This window comes from Yarrowia lipolytica, chromosome 1A (assembly GCF_001761485.1).
Source record: "Yarrowia lipolytica chromosome 1A, complete sequence".
NCBI classification, from domain to species: Eukaryota; Fungi; Ascomycota; class Dipodascomycetes; order Dipodascales; genus Yarrowia; species Yarrowia lipolytica.
The window spans coordinates 1376056-1398040 of NC_090770.1; the positions used below are offsets into that span (position 1 = coordinate 1376056).

The following is a 21985-nucleotide window of genomic DNA, read 5'->3' on the forward strand; positions in this document are numbered from 1 at the left end:
TCATCGCATGCTACGTTCTTCACAAATACATCTCGTCTTCCCCAGCGATTCTCGTCGGCTACTGGCGATGTCGCTTGAATGATTTTGCCAGAATGAGCTACATATTCATTGGCGTGCCATTCCACATATCCAACATTCACCACTTTTCAGCTCGTGTGTTTCTTATCGAGCATTTCTTATCGTGCATTTCTTAATCGTGCATTTTTTTATGCTTTTTTCTTATCGTGCATTTTTTTATCGTGCATTTTCTTATCGTGCATTTCGTATCGTGCATTTCTTATGCACTATCCCACATGTCGAGACTTGGCGCAGTACCAGTCAGAAAACCTACCATTGTTCGGTTAGCCCAAGATTACCAAGGATTGTTGAAAGTAACATCCGGCAGGGTAATACCGGACTGGTTCCTCATATAGGGATGAGAGGAACCAGCTAGGCCGTAGGCGAAATGTCCATCTGTTTTCCACGGATCTATTTGTCTTCTGGTGAATGAGCAAGTACACACCAGCACACATCAGAAGAGTATGTACTGCCATCGTAACGTACCAATACTACCAATACTACTCTGCTGATAACACATCTAGTACAGATCCAGACTTCAGCACCCTCTCCACATAGCTTTGCAACCCTCAACAGCATATGGGAGGAAACTGACTCTGTTACCTCTATCAGCTGGACCGGTGGGAGTCGGTAAAATGATTGTGAATTATTAGAGAGGGTTGTTGGGAATTGTCACCACTTTCCTTGTACTTCTGTGAACAATCAAGGGCTATTCAAGACTCTGAAGTTCGTCTCGGTCCGACAATTTAGTTGATTGCTCTTATGTGGCCCGCTCAGGGCGCACATTAATGCACACGCCCTTACAATCTCTCCAGTTACCAATCCACAAATGACTCTACAACCAAACCAAGCAGAAATGCATTTAGTACCGCACATGTTCAACACCTTTCTGGGATGTCGGCTTTTGGGCGCTTCCCTTCACAGTTGTGGCAAATTGTGATTGTGAAGACAACTCCGAGATCGTCATCCGAGTGGCCCACAGCCCATCTTTACTCTCCGAAGCTGACTCCAGAAAAGCTGGACCTTCATTCTCCATGTCCCTACGGAGTCAAGCCTTGTTTGTTTCTACCGACGGGGTCTGGTGTTTTAGCCGCCTGCCCAGGAAGCATCAACTGAAAACGGATGCCTCGCAACCACTCAATGTGCTATTGCCGACAGACCAAGCGTGGCCTTCACCTTCTCACTTCCCTGCGCCCGGCATACCAGAAACGGGAAATCGAGTGTCTGGACTGTTCCTGACCGCACTGTTCATGGGTCATTCTCAGCCACCTCGTGCAGAGAGCGACTCTTGTTCCACGAGACCAAGACGCAGGGCCGATTGGATCTCCCCAAATGGTACAATAGCAGCTCAAGAATCGTCTGCTTGCGATGGGAATGTGTCAGTGTACCGCATGGTTCGGAGACAAGTGAGAAGCCCGCCACGGGGCAATGGCGGAGTTACGGGGCAGTGGTGGAGTTACGGGGCAATGGTAAGAATGTGAAGCTGTTTGCTGGGCGGTTCGGCTGCTAGTTTCTTGGATGAGCAAGTCCAGCGCAGTTACTTCTACTTGCACTTACCGAGACAGTTGTTTTTCCAGAGCAACTTCAGTCCCGCCAAACATAGACCAGGTATTTATATACATCAGACAATTAGCGAACTACTTTTGATCACACAACGTACCCACGACAGATATTAAGCCCAACGTTGCCTTTGCCCTTTTTGCCCTGACTGCTCCTGTCACTGCCCAGAAAGGAGGCTGGGGGGGAAACCACAACCGACCCGATAACTGCGGGTCCAATTATCCCGAGTCCAAGGGCTACCAGTACGAGCTCAAGGCGTTTGCCCCCGGAACTGGTCTCCACAACCAGCCTATAGAGATCAAGGGCAAGACCATGGAGCTTGATGACAAGTACAAGCGTCCTGACTTCACAGTCGAGTACCACAACTCCAACGTGAACATCAATGAGCGAGGCTGGAGAAAGCAGCGAAAGCACATTGAAGTCGACGGACAGGGCAAGCTTGCCGTTGAAGACGGACGGGGTCCGCCCTTCGTTTACAACTACTGGGAGTTCACTGGAGACCAGGAGGCCGTAATGCCTTTCACCTGGAATGGCGTCAACCAGTTTTACACTTGTGGAGGAGGTCCTATCTATGCTCGACAGGGATCTCCCAAGTGCCGCAACCCCCAGTACTTCCAGCTGATTGGATACCGTTCTTGATGGTGATTGTATTGTCTGTAACTAACTCGCAGTTCTATTATCACATGTGTAAATGGTATCATTGCGATTCCACCAACAATAGATCATTCTATCTGTATCCAATGCCTTCCAATAGTACTAGGTCTCATCTTGGGGCGTTCATTACGTCTTCTACACGATCAAAACGGTTGATTTCTAATGTTCACCGACTACTTCCGCTACCACTATTATGGCAAAGACCATCGACAGATCTTCACAGCTCCCCAACAGTCTGAAGGAGTTGGACCCGGTCAGACAAACCATCAGCACACCAAAGCTACGAAACTTCAACCCTTTCCTTTGTCATGTTCTCAACAGCAGGATTCCCTGATCATCCCCATAAAGGCCAGGAGACCTGTGATTGATGGAACTGTTGACCATGAGGACTTTACTGCACCAAGGTATTGTGAATGGTGAACGTCCACAATTTAGGACGAGATCTGAAGACCTCTGAGATCCCTACAGCTCAGTCTGACAAGAAGGATCTTACGGTCGATATCATCTCAGCTTAGGCTATGGGCAAGGACTCTGTCAAGGGCTTGTTAATCTCCTGTCTGGTACCTTGATTACTTCCGAAACCAACTGCGACGGAACAGAAATGAGCCAGACAATTACTTCTGGTTTTAACCCTCTGCTCTACGTCATGAACGGCTCTGTACTGCTGATGCCAAGATCATAGCCTCTTTTAACCCTCCCTCCATTCTACCATCCATAATGTCATAATGATTCGATGCCTCAAAGATCCAGAGATACCGTCATAAAGAGATCCAGAGTCATGCTCTCGAAAATGTTCGTGTTTCTGACCTGAGCCCTGAACTCCTCAGAGGAGTCTTGCCCCCCGTCCTTGTGTGTCTCCATTATGGTCTTCCTTGGCCTGGCAGAAAACATTCGCCGAAATATACATGCAACAATAACTCAACTCAGACCGCAACTGAGACTTCTCAACTCAGAGTAGCCAGAGTTTTTCTCTACCGAATCCGAACCCGCCATTTGTTGGACTCAGGCCAAAGCGGATTTCAAAGAGTTCATTCGGTGTTTTTAATACACCAAGAGCACCATCTCTTATGCCCCAACATCACCTGTGCCAAAATTATAATCGATAAAAGTAAACGAGTAAATCTCACGAACCAGTTCCGCCGAGAACGTGAGTGACGCTAGTCTGGTTTCGTGTCTGTGCGATCATACTCCCCTCTTGGGTCCCGAAGGATGATTGCAAGCTGGTTTGAAACTGACTGGGTTGTAGCGTCGTGTCTAAAGACCAAAATTGCCAGTAGACACGGGTTTTCTGGGGCACTCCCTATGAAACTCTGTCCCTGAGCTCATAGCATGATTGGAACCTGGGCATGGTTAACGCATACGCTCCCTATGAACAACATAAATCCCTCCCTGGAATTGAGATGTCCCCCCGGAGACTCTGGCCTGACTGTGCCTATCTGACACCCTCGGAAGATACAGTCGCTTGGCCCAAAGCTCTTTGGGAAGCACCCGTTTATGACTAGCCCTATCTCTGGTAGTAACTAGATCCTTGGACGCTCATATGAGTAAGTAATTTGAAGACTGGTAGAGTAAATGACACTGGCAACTGTGGAGTAACACTTCTTGCAGCTGAGACTCGGTTGAAAGATGATAAGGTGTGGGAATCCTAAGAAGCCGGTCCTGTGTGGTTGTCTGTGTCGTTTTTGTGTCACTCAGTGTTGTGTTTGTGTCACATGGTTTCGTTGGTATCCGTCGTCGAAAAGCGGGGTTGGTGATGGCAACAGTTACTGTAGTTGCAGTGTCATCAGCTTAAGTAACGAAATAGAGATTTCCATGGAGTTTTTTCATGTTGTCATATCGAATGTCGAGCTAACGTACCAAAAATTCCGCAGTGGTGCCAGTCGAATGGAAGAAGGGATAAATACTCACTCAAGCCGCCTCTTTCTTAGCTGGCGACAAAAAAAAATAACCCGTCATTTTCAGTGTTTGAGACAAAACACGTCCTTGGCGAGTTCTTGGCGATGATGGTTAACATGAATAGAGGATTCTAAAGAACAAGGAAATTGGGCGGGTATTTAAAGGTTATTCTCTCAAAGCAAAGTTATAATTAATTGAATGTATATGAGAAAAAAAATTTACACGAGCAGACAAATAAGCTATAGCTAATAAGCGACCTTAAATTGTGGTCTAATTTTGTTTTGCGGGGCTCCTCTCAAGAGGGCTTATATAAAATCTCGAATTCGACTCCATTCAACTCCGATTTTGACAATGTCACTTTTTTGAGTTCCAAGTAGTGCATACTAAAGTTTTCATATCATTAGTACCTGCATTTTCAAATGGAAGAGTCAGAAATATATCTCAACGGTAGTTTATGCCGAATGGAATAAGCTTCAAAAAAATAAATGATTAAGTGGCCGGATTACGTGGCAAGTTTATAGCATTGGCGGCATTACAAGTTTATGGTATATTTAAGGTTATGGAATTACATTTATAGTTTTAATTTCCAATTTAGTAAACAAACCTTATAGTTTGATATATAAGGTTAATAGCTTAAATATTCTAAAATTCTTGGAGATATCGTAAATTGCTTAGGTACTGTACTCTTAGTCGGCAGGTTCGAAACTAGTAGAATTATCTTACAGTCACAATACTGTAGAAATCAGTCAGCTACATATTCTAAATCATCATCTTACTCTTCATTCGCGTAATATGGAGTTTACACATGAGAAGCAAACTCGCGCCTCAAGGGTTCAAACCCCTCATTTTCTTATTATTATTTCAGTTAAAATAAATTAAGTTAAATGCAAAAAAAACTATTTTGAGTTGAAACAACATTAAAACTGGGAATCATGACGATGGCGGCGAAAGCAACAGAAATAATACGAAAACCCGAGACCGCCGCAAACCCTACCAGTGCACTGCTGCATCTGGTCTGTCCGCCGATATGGCTGCCCAGGCCGACGCGCTCGCTTGTCGAACAACACATGGGGAGATGGTCAGTCGAATGAGTGCCCTCATGGACAAGAAACTGCAGGATTTATACGCCGAAATTGCTCTACTAAAGGTTCTTGTAGATGCGAGGGAGTTGTTTGGTTTGGAAGGATAGTTAGATGAGGAAGTGGATCAGGAATATTATCAGGAGAATGATCATGAGGATTTTTCGGACCACGAGAAAAATAGGACTGGTGGCCCGCCTGCTTCTGGAAGATGTGCCCGCAATGATAAAAGTTCAGTAGAGCAAGTGTCATGGTCGCTCTGACTAGCACCCACATTACCCGAGGAAAATCTGTACAAATAGGATTGCCTGTCTCAAAGTCTTGGTGTTAGACTGGTTTAAAGACATGCCACCTTGCTGTCGTTTCCTACTCTTGGGCTTTAACAGGAGAACGGAGGAGGGTTACTTGTCCATGAACTGAAAGAGAGCATGGAGGCGTTTCTCTTCACCGAGACTGACCAATGGATGGGAAAGGTGTCCAGAAAGTCAACTGATCGGGTCGTATAGACCGTTACCAAGACGAGGAAGCTCGCAATTGTCGTTGAGCCGAGACACCGCGGTGGTCAAGGGATCAAGACTTAGGCCCACGGGGCAGACCTTAATATCTCAGCAAAGGAGTTCTACAGCCTTGGCAAATTCCTCACCCTAAGGGTGATCAAACGATTGAAGAAATTCTAGTAACTAAAAACCTCAGTCGGTCGCCTATTCACAGCCTTGAGTACGGTGGCACGAAGCCGAAAACAGTTTTCATATCCCATCAGAGACGGAAGCAGATGTATAGGGCAGATCGGGCGGCGTCTCTTTGAGGTGGAATGTACTATACACGTCTCGATAGCCTCAACGTGAGCTGACTCAGCAGCAATAGCAGTCTGTTTAGAACTGATAGCGGAGACATCAGCGGGGTCAGTCATATCTCGGTACGCCTCCAGTTTGTCACTCATCTTAACTATGCGTTGCTGCACATCCTAGATTGTCACGTTCAAGGAGGCATATAGTCCTCTCGGAGGGTGGAATTGGCGAGATTAGAAGAAAATAGTTGTCATAACGGTTTTCTTCTTGTATGGTTCATCAAGCGAGAGTCTGGGTGATCTTTTAAGTGATATGGTGTACTCGTTTTGTATATATGTATGGGAAAAGAGGAGACTTATATGGACGATATCAGAGTAGGACTGACGGCCGGAGACGGTTGGCTGATGAGTCAAAGTTGTACGATTGAGATGTACGATTGAGAAGAGTTCTGTTACAAAGAACATTTAGTGATTCAAAATGGGGAATTAATGGTCTGAATCACCAGAATACTCCGGGTTGTTTATTCTTATTGAACTACATTTCAGCTATTGTAATCATGGTAGGGCTACAGTAGTAAAGCAAGCACAAAGAACTCAGACTTGGGTTCTCAGAAGAGCGTATGACAGTCATAATACAATTTTTCCCTTTTTTCCGGGACTTTTTGGGGATTTTTCGCGGTATATTTTCCTTAAACGCTGCTCTTGTACCCTTTCCCACCCTTAGACGTCTGTAACGATTCAGAAGCTAGTCATAAGGTGTTATGATTAGTCATGTGCTTTGGCACGTGACTGGACGATGATGACGTCCGGAGGACGTCATGAGTGTGTCATTATGGATGGAATACTTTGGTATCGCGTGGCTAGGTCACCGTGGATAGTGACGTTGCTTTACCAGAGTTAGGGTTGAGATGCCTGTATACATAGCCACCCACTCGCAAGTATGTAAGTAAAAGTTATGTTTATACGACTTCCGGGGACTCGTACTATTGGTGTTATTGCTCCGCTCCGTACCTAGGGATATCTTGAGGATTGACCCATTCCCCGATCCGTTAACAACGTTCATCCTTTCCGCAATAGTTTAGTTGGCTAGAATTTCCGCCTGTCAGGACACTTGTTCAGCACGCGGGGGACCGGAGTTCAATTCTCCGTTGCGGAGTTTCTTTTTGCTCGCATTCTCCCTTTTCGTCTGTATTCCGCGAGACTTTTTACCGCCGTCTCAGCATTGTCTTGGTCAGCATTTTTTCCCCCCATTTTTTGCGTTAAACTTCCGCTAAACGAGATGAGCTGAAACGTTAAATATTTTGGAGGTTTTTTCTAAAAAAAAAAGGTGTTGAATGATCCATAATCCAGGATTATCCGTCATATATAGATTTAGTAACTTGTATGGCATCTTTACTCACTCTGAGCTCAACAGTTTGTGTCTCCTTTTAATCTCCCACGTCTTGGCACTGAACCCACTCTGAATATTAAGTTTTCGTGCTGAAAAAAAAAAAAAAAAAGTGAAAAAAAAAATTAGTGTCATGCTGAGAGCCAGCAAGGATATGAAAAAGAAAGCCCGACGTGGGGCTTGAACCCACAGCCTTGAGATGACCTTGGAATAAGAGTCTCACGCTCTACCGATTGAGCTAGCCAGGCTTGGTTGAGAAAACCGAAAATGTAGTCTTTACCATGTGAATTGTTGCCTATAAGCTGCTCATTAGAGTAAAAAAAATGCTTGAAACGCAGGAAAAACGATGGAAACATGTTCTCTGATTACTTCCCCAGTCCTCAGTATTGTTCAGCCACTTGTACAAATACAAGTGTTGTACCTGTTACAAGAGAATGAGGACATGTAAAAAATAATTAAGGAAAACCCGATTAAGGTTCGGAATTTTCACAGCTTCTTTTTACAAAACCTGTTTGACGAACGCATACCCAAAGGATGTGCAACAAAACATATGTTTGAAATGGGATCTGAAACAAAAAGAAATGGGCCCAACCGGGAATTGAACCCGGGACCTCTCGCAAATTGCTCAGGAACACCCTAAGCGAGAATTATACCACTAAACCATCGGGCCACGTGAATAAGATATTTGCTCTCACCCAGGCTCAAGAACGCGAAAAACGCGTTTCTTTAAAAGAATCATTAGAATAAAGAAAAAAAAACAAAAAAACAGCCAGTCAAGAAATGAAACAGAAAAAAAAAAAACAAAAAGAAAAAACACAGAAAGAATACATCGACAAGCGAGCACGAATGTCATGCGTTCTTTTTAACAACTTTGGGGCTATAACAGGCCTCAATTGGCTGAAATGTACTTCCCTTGAATAAAAATGAACATTAGATTTTTGTTTATAAAAACGTTTAGTTTCCTAAAATTAAAATGATAAACACGAATCTAAAAATAAGAAAAAAAAAACAAACAAACCAACAATTTTGTGACTTTCAGGTCCCGCAGTAGAAACAAGAGAGCGGATGAAACTGGAAGCACACGACACACCGTCAGCAAGACATTTTGGATACTGCAGGTCGTTTGTTAGATTGTCCCATAATCTGCTATTGGTCAAGAATGATCAAGGAGATGAGAGAACGAGGTTGTGCGACAAGTGCCAATGGTTCATGAAAGGGACCACAGCCAAAAAAAAAAAAGTTCTCAAGCAGCTGCCTGGACCTACGAAGATCTGGTCGGAAATTTCGAAGGATTTTGGGTCAGTCGAGGCTCCGAAAGTCAAGGAACCGATTCCATAATGTATGGGTGATCCACTAAGGAATGTGCGAATCTGTACAGTACTTGACAACTCTTCCGATACCGCGGAGTATCCCCACCAGATGGACGCTTGGCTAAACAAGATGAAGATGGTATAAAACGTAGAGATGTCAGCGATAGAGACGACTTTCCGCTCCAGCAGGCCCAATAGCTGACTTTTTGGGCAACAAAGGCGCTCTCGATCTACCTCTACACGGCTCTCTGACGGCTAACCAGAATCGGTCCTGTCTCGAGGTATTCAACGCGATAGGAGAAACAGGACATTTCAAGCCGCCACCTCAGCACCAGTCTGCTGTTTTTCGTGCTCAGAGCCAGTGTGGCCTTTGCATACAATGAAGTATATATCTTCGACGCCAAATCGCGCAAGAAGTCGACTTCCAACGCGAATCAGGGCGAGTTCGCAGAGTCAGCCGCCAGACCGAACAGCTGCCTGGACTAAAAGGCCCATGAGGAGGACCAGGACATGGAACTGGAGATTATCGGGTCTTGAAAGGTGGAACAGTGCCTTAGTCCAGTCCCTGAAGCCTTTGGGGACCATCAATATGACAAATATTATTCCAACGCTGCTCCTGATCTAATGAGAACCCCCAAGGCAAGTTCATCGGTCCAGGAACCACCACAGGCGCATCTGAGATCGTCCGGCAACAGTTACCACAACTCGCAGCATTTCAATGGCTACTTTGCCGTTTCCCAGCCTCCTTTCATACCCAGAAAGTTGCTGCGAGACGAATTTGGGTCCAAAACGCTCTCAAGCCAGAGTGCCTTCCAATGGTCCCACATTTCTGCAGAAACCTCTCAAAGGCCCAGTCGTCTCCAGAAGCTCAGAAAGAAGGTCACCGAGGGTATTTACAACGCCTTTCACAGAAACTACAAGCCTCCTTCTACGGTTGTGCCTGAAACGTCGTTTGATGCGTCTCATCAGGAGCCTCAGGGTCGAACTCAGTCTGTTTTCCATGGATACAGGAGTTATGGGGACTAAGAGAGCAAAAGTTACGAAGATGAGTTGTTTACTGAGAATGGACTACGACAGATACATGGGTCATCAGCCGGATCATGCTGTATGGCGATCTAGCTCGGTTGTAACAATGAAGAAAGCACAATTGAAAAGACCCGCTTTTTCAAGTAATAACCCACAAGGCAAGTCATTCAAAAATACCAATGGTACTTTATGAAGGCCCTAGAAGGTATAAAATTAGCAGCTATGCTGCCTCCTTCTTGTACACTCGGACAGACACGAGCTTGGTTGATGGAACTACACTAGCGACCTGAAAGGTCAAATTAAACCTACCAATGATATCACCTATTAATCTAGGGGTATATATACGTTTCTATCATCATAATTAGCACAATATTTCTCCTTTTGTTTCCCTCAAACCCTCCTCACAAGACATATATCCCTCCTTATCCTCGAAATTCCACAGCGGATTTAGCTCAGATGGGAGAGCGCCAGACTGAAGTCTCTCTTCGGTCCTGAAATCTGGAGGTCCTGTGTTCGATCCACAGAATTCGCAGTCTTTTTGCCACTGCTGTTATTCTTTTTTGCTCTTTTTGCAACTTCTCCTGAACAGTTTCAGATGTGGTAGGTTCCTTTACTTGTAGTTTTGGGGTGTGTGGTGAAGTGAGGTGTTGAAGTGAGGTGGTGAAGTGTTTGTTAGTCTCAAGATATATATGTTGAAACCATTTCTGTATTATATTCTGTGGTAGTAGCGCTTTAGCATCAACTGACACTCCCATCCGATGTCTAGAAGTGAGCCAAAGAGATACTTGTACCTTACCTGAACTAGAATGAATCATTGGATATACAGCCGCCCAAGGATGCCGTACGATACCATCTAATCACCTCATTGTCTTTCTCACTTCCCGTTTCCCATCTCCATAGACAGTCAAACTTCTTCAGATCTGGGTAGTAGGACAATGCCAACAGAGCCTTTCAAAACTGGGTTCTAAGAAGCAGATACATCTGTCTCAATGTCGATAATTCTGGTGTATTCCGCCTCCCTGTACATATATTCTGGAGATCGATTCAGGGACAGTTGAGTCGGGCCTTCAGGTATCCTGGAGGAAAGAAACAAACGAAAGATCAGATAAATCCGCCACTGTGAACCACCAAAGCCGATGTTTCGGAAAAGTATGAGCAGTGGACCTGCTTGTCGGAGATGTTGATGTACTGTACTGTACCAAGGGATATCGTTGGAGCAGAAGCCGTTGTTCTAGCCCCAAGAAAGCAGAAGACCACGTTATCGGGCTTGGTGGGCATGTAAAACTGGTTGATGGACACCTCTCCAGCAGTAGGAGGAGAAGAGGGTTGAAGAGATAAATGCAGCGTTACGAACTCGGGGTTTCCAGAAGTGAAAAAATTAACTACAAGAGTCTTGTTCGTTGACCGTAGTGAAGAGTAACAGCAAGTGTCCCGTGACAACAGCGTACAGGTACAATATTGACATTAAATGGTTATAAAGACCGGCATAATAAAGAGGGCTGTTATATGAGCTTTTTTTTTATTTACAATCTGTGAAATAAGTCGAATCTCCTGGGTCCTACAAACCAGGGAGACAAAATCTGGTCTTTCGGAGATTAGCGGAGATTAGCGGAGTTAGGGGAATATAATCAGATAATTTGTGTAGATGGTGTAGAGACTTTCGTGAATTTGAGACCAAGACGCGCAATGAAATTGCTTTTTTAAACAGATTGGTAATTTCAGCAATGAACGGTACTTTGGTTCTTCTCCGATATACCATCTACAACACTTAGTCTAATTGTGCCACTCTATCCACCAACTTGTCATTATAACAACCTGTGCTGTGTGTTTTACACTTGCTCGATATCATCTAACGTCTCGTGTCAACTCCACTGGACATGTCCCTCCGCAAAGAACTGGCTCAAAGATCCCTCGCTCGATCAGACTACATCTACGGCACCACCCTCCATCCCCATGAATACGAGCGGTATCTACACGAGTTGTATTACGCCCTGACCCATCATCCCACTGCTCTTACCACGAGATTGGCCCCCAACCAGCTGCTCCAGATGTTCTTCAACTCGTTTAGGATCACCATGGACAGAAACATCCGGGTCATGAGAACGTTCTTCATCGATATCTTCCCCTCGCCCTTCATTCAATACAGTATCCACGACATGGTAAGGGCGGTAGGATGGGCTGTGGAATCGTTCCGGAAAGATCCCAGAACCCATCTACACGCTCTCCAAGTCATCCAGTACCACGAGGCAGATCTGGCTTCACTCATCGGCGTGCGCCCTGTGCTGTATCCGGTACCCGAACGAAGTCCGGAAGTTGTGTATCAACCGGAGGAACAGGGAGTTGACATTTTGGTGGGAAATCCATCGGAGGAGTATTTGGATCACCTGCTTCAGAACGACGGAGACGTTCAGGAGTTGGAGATTCTACTTAGATGTGCCAGCTTGGACAGTTAACAGTGTGAAATGATGGTGTGTACAGTGAATGAGATGAGAACGACGGGGGACGTAGTAAAAAGCTACTCATTCCAAAACTAAGTGAGTAGGGTGTGTTTCCAGACAAAAAAATCACTGATCAGCTAGAAGCTATGGGAATCAAACCCACATATGTTCCTCCACTGTCAGTTCTCGTAGAACATGACATGGACAAGGAATTGAAACCTGCAACCCTCGATTACAAACCAAGTTGACTGGGAGTCGAAAGCCCTCCATTGGCCACCACATCAGTGATATGTTGCAACGGAATTCTGGCCTCCAAATGGATGTGAGATCTGTTAGTCAGGACCAGCCTGAATATCACCGTGAAATTGCAAATTAGGTGCTGGACCGATTTTCTGACCCTTGCAGTCCCCAACTAAAAAATATATTTGTTGAAATCACAACGAGAATACTCATTTGGATTTCCGATTTTTTCGCGAAGAAAATTCACAAAGTTTCGGAAATTCTAGTTTCCAAAGATGTTGCAAAAACATAACTCCTGGTTTCTTGGTTCTAGTTGGTCATGGGCATCTGCTTAACACGCAATCGGCAGTTCGACCTGCCCAGAAAATCACTTTTTGTCAAGCAGATGTTGTTATTTGTTTTTCCAGGCGTTTTCTGTCTTTTTTGTCATATCTTTTGGTTGGTGACAGAAATCTCCGATTACCCTTTCCACCCTCTAGCAGTCACCGTCCACCCTCTAGCAGTCACGTCCACCCTCTAGCAGCCACATAACCACCCCTCAAGCAGTCCAATTGGGTGTATAAAAACGACTTTCTGACCAAGTTCACAGTCGCGAACTCCCAATTTGGCACTTTCAAAAACAGTTTACACAAGTTGGACGTCTTCCAGTTCTGATGGGTTTTTCCGCTAGTCTACAGTTGTTCATGGGTGGATCAGATCTCCGGATTATGCTAAAGGTTTGAACCAATGGCCCTTTTCGCCATAAATTGATTTTTTTCAAACCAAAAAAACCACTTTCAGATGTTAGTACAATTTTTCGCCATAATTGGCATTTTTTTCAAACCCAAAAAACACTTTCAGATTTTAGTACAATTGATATAATCCCCAGGATACAACCCCCTTCCTCGTCAATAGAGCAATATATTTTTATATATATTTTTATATATTTTTTATATTTTTCTTATTAAAATGAAAAATTAAGGTTTCTACAAAAACTCACCTGCATAATCGGGAAGATTCAAGTCGTGATAAGTAGTTATGCTCAGACCCCAAAATCAGCCCTAATTGTTACAGAATGTTCCTTCCCGAACAGTCATAAGCACCTTCTCTCAAACTTCAAACACGTCATCATTCAACGCCTCTTGCAGTTCAGTCACGTGTCACTCACAGAACCGCTCACGAATGGAAAGAACCAACAAAGAGCCTGGATTGGAGGTGCCGAAAGAGTCGATGGTGTGCTCAGTAAGACATTTGTGATGCGATAAGACGAAATCAACGAATTTGCAGCTGAGTGTGAGTTTGCTTTTGAATTGATATGATCACGCAAAGTGAAAGATCACAGCGAGAGAGCGATGCGATGCTGTTGGGAACCGCCGCCTATACCGAGTCGATTTTCATGTTTACCCTATGTCTAATCACTTTCACCACCCGGACCTCGGCAGAACAGAGCTACGAATCTACAACATACCTCACAACCACAAAACCGACCTCTCCAATCTTACCCCTGGAATATCTGCTTTGATTGAACAGACTCGACGGGACCAGCACGGGCGAGTACCCACAGAAGGCTACCATGTTCCCCCGAGCCGTCAGACTCGACGCTTGGAGGTCAGACGGCTCAACTCTCAGCGCAGCGGACAGGGGGTTTCAATTCAGGCAACCTTTTTTAAATGGAAGAAGGAGAATAAGACCTAGCAAAGTGATGACGGGGTCTCGGCATGAGAGGTGGAATTGCATTTGGAAGGACAGCAATGGTAAGCCCTGAAAGTCTATGTGATGGGCTCCTCGTTTTCAGAGACTGTTTGGAGGACCTCCGATAATCAACGGTGAGACAAGTAGGATCATGATCACAATTTTTTTAGAGATCCTGATTTCGATGAACCGTTTTCACTTGTGCAACTGGCCAGAGATGCAGGGTAACCTGATGAAGAAATGGATGCTATTGACAAGGCATATCTCTCTTCCCAAGTGGATGACAGAGCTTCTGCACCGCACCTTCTACCTCGATTGGAGACATTCAGCTCGGTTGACTTATTGGAAAAGTATTTACAGAACTTTTCAAACACCTACAAGAGCCCTGAAGGCGGTGGGAACTTTTACTTCGCTTGGGTTAGAACTTTCCACAAGACTTTCACATCAACAACTGATCCACGACAACCACCCAGCGGATCGAGTTCTCATGCCACAAGTACGAGGAAGCATGGAATACAAAAATGGCATCGTAGAGGAATGTCCTGTGCGTGTGGTAGCTATAAGAACGAGGAGAACAAGTGCCACTTGTGCCACCTCCAATCCACTTATCTCCTTTTATCAGACGGTTACAATCACGATTCAGAAGGGGCGGCTTGCATTCGATATCCGCGTCAGACATAAAAGAGAGCATGAGGATCTGACAAGATACTAAGAGACCCCTGTTGGTGATTGATGAGGGTTTTGATATTAGAAGAATGCGGGCTTGTAATAATGAGCCTGATTCAACTTACACATTGATTTGTGTGAAGAATAGATCTCTGGTCGCATAGTCGAGACCGCAACCAGTTTGAACAATCCTGATGGAGATGATGAAATTCTTAGGAAGGACGAAGACATTATTAAGGAGTTGCAAGTGATTTATAAGCCTATAATGGAACTGGGCTGTACGTTCACTTCTAATAGGATGAACAATCGTGGCCTTTTACGACATCAAAATTGTTTGTGCACTGAGAGAATCGAACCAATATGCAGTGAATGCCTCAGTCGAGGAACTATTCATCCTTTGCACCTAACTGGAGATCTATCGGCTGTTGAATTTGATAGCCATCGAAGTATACGAATCGGTACAATACGACTATTGTCAACTGTAACAGTCAGCTATTCCAGCTCATCTGTCAGGCACCTCCTTGACCCCTTACCCAACTCCATTGCACTATTCAGAGGAAACTTGAAATTTGGACATGGAGGACGAGCAAGTCGGAGTCTCAGAGTTCTGAAGAGCACCATGAGATACAAAAGATTGTAGATCATCATGAAATGTGGTTGGCAGAGTGTTCATAGGACTGCTCACGGTACTCTCTAGCTACAGTATATACTTCCAAGTACACAGTGAAGATACAGTACAAATAACTTGACTAGCCATCAATAATGAAGGGTGTCTATTAGGAGTTTGAAAAAGAGTCGTTAATTGAATGAGGCTCTCATGTATGTTACTGTGGTTGGGTTCCGCGGTGTGCTCACCATGAAGAATGAGCTTGGAGTAGTACCTTGTACATAGTGTCTGTTGGCTGAGAATGTACTCTGGTTGTTGTCACAAAGAATACTTTTGATGTCCGTAGACCTGGATATTGGAACCAGGGTGAACTCCGTATGTCCTTTCAGACGCCTGCTACCTCTATACAGGTGTTGCATACCGTCCATACTGCACTTTCCATCTCGTCAGCTACGATCAAGCAGTCCCGTATGTTTGGCAGAAAAGAATAATTCCCCGTATCAAGTCAATTGTAATAACTCCAGTTTCCTGTTTACTCGAAGAGAATCTCTTCCCTTGAATCTCGACACCATTGAACCACCACAATCCATCCTGAGCCTCAGGCATCAGACCTGAAAAGATCTTCGACCATATCTCGACCACCACAAGTCAGGATAGCACATATTATCTGAATCTGTACACGACGCAGAACATCCGTGCATGGGCTATTTTGGTTGCACCGCTTTTTTTTTTTTTATTCTAATGATTCATTACAGCTATATACCTAGTAAGCCGGGTTATTGGTCGCCAGTATTACCAGTCAAACCAACCGAAGTCCGGGCCTGTGTTCTAACAAGTCACATCCGCGGTTGTATAGTGTAGCGGTTATCACCTTGGATTCTGAAGCATTCTTCGATTTCCAGTAACCCCGGTTCGATTCCGGGTACGACCTTCTTTTTATCCCTCCCATTGAGGGACTAATTATGGCGTTCACGTCCAGTATTTTTGCACTGTGCTTTACCTTTGCGGTCGTTCGATTTATGTTGTTCCTATGTAGCGCTATTTAAATTTCGATATAATTATTTACTTATATTTGTTAATTTTTCAGAAAATATAAATGTCACGGAGCAGACATATAGAATGTATATGCAGAAAAAAAAAATACAGAGAAACGCTTCCAAAAGCCAAGGAATGTGATACAAAAGCGTGAAAAGCCAGAATCTATGAGAAGGACCAAAATTATAATTACAGCACCCTGGATTCTCGTAACTTCTTGAAACCAGTAGGATGTTCCTCAGAACGGGGTGTCTCCTGGAAAGATGATACAACCTTTCAGGACTCTGCTAGGCAATATTTGGTGGGGAGAGGGGATCCAAGTCTTCCTGAGGGAAGATGTGGCCGTGGTGTCAGAAAGCGCATTGGGGGTGTTTCGGCTTGGGGTGGGAGGAAGACACTAGCACCACCGTGGGACCTTGAGATCGTAATCTGTGGTCGGGAAGAAGTAGAAATAATCGTTAAGAGAAGCCGTGCGTACTACTTCTTAAGAACCCGAGCGAAGGACTGGCATATCCGTAGACCAGGAAGAGGGACTCATCGTCCTTGTTAACTGAATTGCTTCTTCTCCAGTCTCATCCAAGGGCGTGGCACTCGAGATACGGCTCGATAATTTCGCCTGGGACCAGCCTTTCTCACCTTGTCTACAATGAAAAAGGCGAGTTGAGAGAAGTTGAAGGACCCCAAGGAGCCAGTCCTCGGACTGCCGCTCGTCATGGACCTTCTTAATCTTCCGAATATCTCCAGAGGCACGGGCGACAGGAGACTCGCCGTTAGGTAGAGGGCTGACACAGCTGGAAAGAGACCACCTCTCTCTGTGGAAAGAATAGTCTCGTGGTTGCGAACATAAGGATACTTTACCGTCCTGTCTCTCGCCATAACAACACGAACAGATGGAAGTTTTTAGTCTCATTCTTGCGAAAAAGACGAGAGCACATAGGACGGAGCCCCAGGGTGTCTATCTTTCCTGGTATCAAGACCCCATCACCAGTATTCAAAGACGTCTTTTTCAGCTGTAGGGTCGGCGATGGAGAGTAAATCACGTTCATCATAATTGGGATTATAATATTATCGCTACTTCTTCTACACTAGTGATCCATTCATCGAGAAATTCGGCCTCAGATGAAAAACAAGTTGCAATTTTTTACACTTCAGCCTCCACTGTTGGTGTTTCAATGCTACTGTAGTCATGGGTTTGGTCTTAGCAGGGCAGCCAGGCCCTGTTGCGAAGAACGCGCATAAAAAATTAATGAAAAATCCACATAGAGCCCACACCGCAATAATCCGTCACCCCTCACACAAAGTGTGTTTTGTTCATTGTAAGAGCCGTTACCGCAAAAGAGCCGAAAAAAAAAAAGCACTTGAGGGCACCCGAGACTTACTTGCATCACTGGAAAGAAGCGTCAGACCTTGACCACGTGAGGCTCCGGAGAGTGGATTCCAGTTTCCGGTGGTCTTGCAAAATCCACCGCCTCAAGCATTCTTCTGAGAACGAATATGAGACACTAGAGGGACGGGGATTTCCTTCCTAATCCAGTCTCTCGACGTTTCGCACTATTCAAAAGCTGAGACGACTCTGATCCGGGTAAACTCCAAGGAACGGACCACGAGGCTGCTCTATAGGAAATGGGAGGAACTTTCTACCACCCCAACACTGCTTCATTTCCTGTCCAGCCCTGGCTATGTAATCACCTTACTGAGTGGGTCCTCTACCGGCACGATGTGCCAAGTGGAGGGGACCAAGGCTACCTTCAGCAGTGTATTGCTCCGGAGTGTTCAATGGCGTCCATGGAAAAAAAGCAAATGTCTCTTTGATTGCTTACATGAAGTGACACAGACTCAAGGAGCTAGCAGTACTGAAAACTCACAGAAATGCCCACCTGAAATGAATGGAGAGGAGAAAGTCGATGCCGTTTCATCCGGGTCGTAGAAGATGTGTCATAATGATGTCGTAATGGTGTCGTAAAGGTTTGTGAATGATATAGTCGATAATGCCGTAAAGTGAGAAGAGAAGAGGAACAATAATTGGAAGCTACAAACATTTTCAAGATAAGCTAAGGTGACACAGATTCTGTTGTCATCCCAAGTACAGTTTTTAATGTTGGTACTTTTCACCTTAATTTTTATATTTTGTTAGTAGTTTTACTGTAATAGGAAGAAAACATATAAGCTATATACGATGTACATTCCCAGGATATATTTACTTATCCTATATATTGTTTGTGTTGTATTGTACAGTTTAGGTCTGGGTTATCAATACATAAGGTTGAGATAATGCAAGAGCGTGCATAATCGAGACACTGTTTAGGTACAAGTCGGCGATGAGCTGTTGGTAAATTCTATTCTCTTGGTCGCGAATTACTGGGTATAATGGTTACTAAAATATCTTTCTAACCATTCAGATTTTCTCAAATCTTTGCAAATCTTTCCTCTTACCTAAAATTCAATGATTTGGTTCAGAATCTCAGGACGCGGAATGATGATGTTATCTGCTCACCGAGCTTGGGCCTTTAAGTCAATCAGCAGAGCCAGCTACTCCTGTCGGGAGACATTTAGTCGATAGCTCGCTCCAGCTTGGAACGAGGGCAAGGTCGACTTCTTGTAGGGTGCTCAGGGGGATCGATTTGGAAGACCACGGTAGCAGGGTGTTGAGGACTGTAGACAGAAGTTACCTTTCATACCCACGTAAGATTAGCTGAAAAGACAGTCGATCCACATGCCAAAGAAAGTCCCACGGAAAACTATTGCTAAAACGATTCCAAACACCCACCTTGACTCGTCTGCCCGCCTCCCCGAGGCTCCTTCAGAGGACGAGGCCCACTCACAATCTGGCTTATAGCACCTTAGCAGTACATCACATACCCCCGAGATCTGCCCAACGATCAGTACTATCGCTGATGGTATATAGGAGAAAGGATAACAGGTGATTTTAGGGGACCACGATCCTATCTGAACTACACTGACGTGAAAACCCATGGAGCCGGCTATCTGAGGACCCACCATAATCGACTGTGAGCCCACCGAAGAAAGCTGAAGGAGGATTGGAGAGTGGATTAAATTATCGTTAAGTTGGCGGGATGGGTCAGTTGATGCTGAGTGGCTTTCACAACCCCTTGTCAATTGTGATAGCGTAGTAATGAGGGCGGCCAGATCACAGACAAGAAAAGTTTATTGAAAAAATATTTTGTAAGAATACTGGATAAATTATATGTATGGATTATGTTATAATAAAAGTAATGGGAATATATTCTTTTACCAACTAGACTCAGCCAGACATGGATACACTTGATACTACCACTACAGAATGGATAGAGTGCTAGTAGGTATCCCATTTGATGCCGAACTAACATTCGGCCTCACATGCAGCCTCACTCAACCTCACACTCAGCCTCACTCAAACTCACTCAGTCTCACATCCAACCTCACATTGATATTACCGGATTGAGAAACCATAGCACCTCGATAATCCTTCTAGATGCGACAGCCCCAATAATTTGCCTTGTCCGCTATAGCGACATGACTAGCGGTTCATAGGGGCTTGCACGAGAGATGCAAGTTTGGTTTCGGAATATGAAGGTGTAGAGAAGAGGTCAGGAGACTGCTTGAGCCTTGAGAAGTATTTAATATGCTGGTTTGATGCTTCATAATGACTTCTACACTTCCTTAAACACCGCCACTTGTCATAGACCAAGAACAGCTTCACACAGCCATCTTTTCACTACCACCTTTTCACAACCACCTTTTCACAGCCACCTCTACAAAATCACATACAATGTTTTGCGCAGGCGTAATTTCCAAGTTGCCGAGATTCTTCATTCTGGTATTTCTCGTGATCAACATCTTTCTAGTCACCTTCATCTTCATGGGTTGTATCAACAAGTCTGCGTCATTCTCCAACGTCTATCTTGTTGAATACTCCTACAACCAGGACTCGGTGTTTTTTGACGCCATCAAGAGCTCCTTCAAGCAGTCCAATGCAACCGACCTGGCTTACTTGAAAGCTCGGTCTGGCTTCTTCGGTGCATGTGCCACTGTTAGCAACGCTACCGAGTGTGTCTCTAGAGGCAACCTGACTGCCCTCGAAGACATGTTCCCCAGTCTGAGTATCACTCAGTCTGGTACCAACTCCTCTGCCCTAGGGCTTGTTCAGCTGGCTACCCAGTTCACAGGGGACATTGTTCATCCTAGCCTCCCAGTCGTCACTCTGGTGCTCGACGTTCTGGTTTTTGTCTTTGTCCTCTGGAGCATTTTCGCCTTTATTCCTGGAGCCACTCAAGCCGGTATCATGATGATGTGGACCTCTATCTGCGCTTTTCTCACCTGGAGTGTCTGTACCATTTGGTTCCATGTCTCCACGCTCGTGGGCACAATCTTCATTGAGAGCTCGAGTGCTGGAGCCGTCACCTCTGCCGTTGGAGGACGTATCAAGGGTATGATCTGGACCACCTTTACCTTCCAGTTGCTTATCGGTCTGTTGGCAGTATGGACTACACACAAGTCGTCGATTCAGAAAGCCAAGAAAGAGGCCGACTACGAAGCGCGTGCGTATGCCGTCAAGGCTTGAATAAAAGTGGTACCTCTCAAGACATTATATACTGTATAAATAACTCAAAAAGTGGTTTAGAGGCTAGTTTTTCGTAATCACCATACAGTACGTTCATGTATTACTCGTAGTTCATGATGCCATTATCACTGTTCCATCTCAAAATTACTGTACAGTACATACTGTCCTTCAGGCACATGATTGGAGCCATTGCAGAAATACACCACAGAGAACTCGACCAAAAACACAGAAAAAGGAACCTATTCAACGAAAGTAAAAAGAATAGCGGTACCTGGTTTCGATCCAGGGACATCAGGGTTATGAGCCCTGCGCGCTTCCGCTGCGCCATACCGCTTGTAGAGATACCTTGTGGAGAGGGCATGAGAGATACGCACTGGCTTTTATCATCTAGAAGTTGCCCAATTTTGGCAATATGAGAGCCGGTACTTGAATGTTATATTTAATTGGATACAGACGGTGTTTTTAAGGCGACATTTGAGCTCTGGTCGCAAGTTTGGTCAAGTCGTGTCGTTTACGGGAGACAATGTGGGTGTATATTGTACGAGTGTAAGTATATGGAATCTGGCAAATTGAGAGATCTATCTATCGTGGAAATATCTCAAAGAAGACCTCGTCAACTCAACCCTGTCTATGGGAGGTTTATTACTTGTACTTGTACAACTATTTAATTAACTACTATACTGTACAGTATGTAGTGCTCTCCTCAAAAATAGTACAATCTATCGTGTTCTACAAATCAGAACGTCGTTGGAGTAGAATAGTGGCGAAACAACCGCAATAAGCACAATTGGAATGGTCAAACTTGAAATTCTGTCAAGAATCTCTCTCAGAAGAGGATCTATATGCAAGTATATAGATACTGTCCTCAATCCTGAACTACTGTTTATACTGTAGTCGTCCAGACCATGTAGCGACAAAACGGGAAAGCGTGGAACAATATATATATTAACCAGCAATGAACTCCCCAATGGTAGAGTCAAAGATGAAATATTGAGAAGAGAAGGGGTTTTC

The 21985-nt window shown here is 44.6% G+C and overlaps 6 protein-coding genes, 9 non-coding genes and 1 pseudogene across 15 annotated transcripts; 11 read left to right on the forward strand and 5 right to left on the reverse strand.

Moving 5' to 3' along the window:
* Window positions 1-1485: 1485 nt before the first annotated feature.
* YALI1_A13775g (uncharacterized protein) lies at window positions 1486-2256 on the forward strand (the record flags this gene model as incomplete). The annotated part of the gene is made up of 2 exons (XM_068281771.1): window positions 1486-1507; window positions 1727-2256. 2 exons carry the CDS (start codon window positions 1486-1488, stop codon window positions 2254-2256), a joined length of 552 nt encoding a protein of 183 aa, XP_068137872.1.
* Window positions 2257-2433: 177 nt separating this feature from the next.
* Window positions 2434-2786, forward strand: YALI1_A13785g (uncharacterized protein; the record flags this gene model as incomplete). The annotated part of the gene is made up of 2 exons (XM_068281772.1): window positions 2434-2680; window positions 2740-2786. The coding sequence occupies 2 exons, from the start codon at window positions 2434-2436 to the stop codon at window positions 2784-2786; spliced, it is 294 nt and encodes a 97-aa protein (XP_068137873.1).
* Window positions 2787-7100: 4314 nt separating this feature from the next.
* Window positions 7101-7189, forward strand: YALI1_A13831r. Its single transcript has one exon. It is a non-coding gene; the product is annotated as a tRNA-Asp (tRNA).
* Window positions 7190-7585: 396 nt separating this feature from the next.
* Window positions 7586-7668, reverse strand: YALI1_A13837r. Its single transcript has one exon. It is a non-coding gene; the product is annotated as a tRNA-Lys (tRNA).
* A 335-nt stretch (window positions 7669-8003) lies between these two features.
* YALI1_A13841r lies at window positions 8004-8090 on the reverse strand. Its single transcript has one exon. It is a non-coding gene; the product is annotated as a tRNA-Pro (tRNA).
* Window positions 8091-8485: 395 nt separating this feature from the next.
* YALI1_A13845g (uncharacterized protein) lies at window positions 8486-8758 on the forward strand (the record flags this gene model as incomplete). Its single annotated transcript, XM_068281773.1, has 1 exon — window positions 8486-8758. One exon carries the CDS (start codon window positions 8486-8488, stop codon window positions 8756-8758), a length of 273 nt encoding a protein of 90 aa, XP_068137874.1.
* A 1439-nt stretch (window positions 8759-10197) lies between these two features.
* On the forward strand, window positions 10198-10288 carry YALI1_A13862r. The gene has a single exon. It is a non-coding gene; the product is annotated as a tRNA-Phe (tRNA).
* A 569-nt stretch (window positions 10289-10857) lies between these two features.
* Window positions 10858-11034, reverse strand: YALI1_A13871g (Compare to YALI0A13915g, Misc non-coding, no similarity possibly noncoding; annotated as a pseudogene).
* Window positions 11035-11633: 599 nt separating this feature from the next.
* On the forward strand, window positions 11634-12209 carry YALI1_A13877g (uncharacterized protein; the record flags this gene model as incomplete). The annotated part of the gene is made up of 1 exon (XM_500048.3): window positions 11634-12209. The coding sequence occupies one exon, from the start codon at window positions 11634-11636 to the stop codon at window positions 12207-12209; it is 576 nt and encodes a 191-aa protein (XP_500048.2).
* A 102-nt stretch (window positions 12210-12311) lies between these two features.
* Window positions 12312-12390, reverse strand: YALI1_A13884r. The gene has a single exon (XR_011031459.1). It is a non-coding gene; the product is annotated as a YALI1_A13884p (non-coding RNA).
* Window positions 12390-12477, forward strand: YALI1_A13885r. The gene has a single exon. It is a non-coding gene; the product is annotated as a tRNA-Trp (tRNA).
* A 253-nt stretch (window positions 12478-12730) lies between these two features.
* YALI1_A13888r lies at window positions 12731-12800 on the forward strand. The gene has a single exon. It is a non-coding gene; the product is annotated as a tRNA-Val (tRNA).
* A 1456-nt stretch (window positions 12801-14256) lies between these two features.
* Window positions 14257-14817, forward strand: YALI1_A13903g (uncharacterized protein; the record flags this gene model as incomplete). The annotated part of the gene is made up of 1 exon (XM_068281774.1): window positions 14257-14817. The coding sequence occupies one exon, from the start codon at window positions 14257-14259 to the stop codon at window positions 14815-14817; it is 561 nt and encodes a 186-aa protein (XP_068137875.1).
* Window positions 14818-16224: 1407 nt separating this feature from the next.
* YALI1_A13923r lies at window positions 16225-16309 on the forward strand. Its single transcript has one exon. It is a non-coding gene; the product is annotated as a tRNA-Gln (tRNA).
* A 3873-nt stretch (window positions 16310-20182) lies between these two features.
* Window positions 20183-20974, forward strand: YALI1_A13962g (uncharacterized protein; the record flags this gene model as incomplete). The annotated part of the gene is made up of 1 exon (XM_500049.3): window positions 20183-20974. One exon carries the CDS (start codon window positions 20183-20185, stop codon window positions 20972-20974), a length of 792 nt encoding a protein of 263 aa, XP_500049.2.
* A 262-nt stretch (window positions 20975-21236) lies between these two features.
* YALI1_A13973r lies at window positions 21237-21308 on the reverse strand. Its single transcript has one exon. It is a non-coding gene; the product is annotated as a tRNA-Met (tRNA).
* Window positions 21309-21985: the final 677 nt, after the last annotated feature.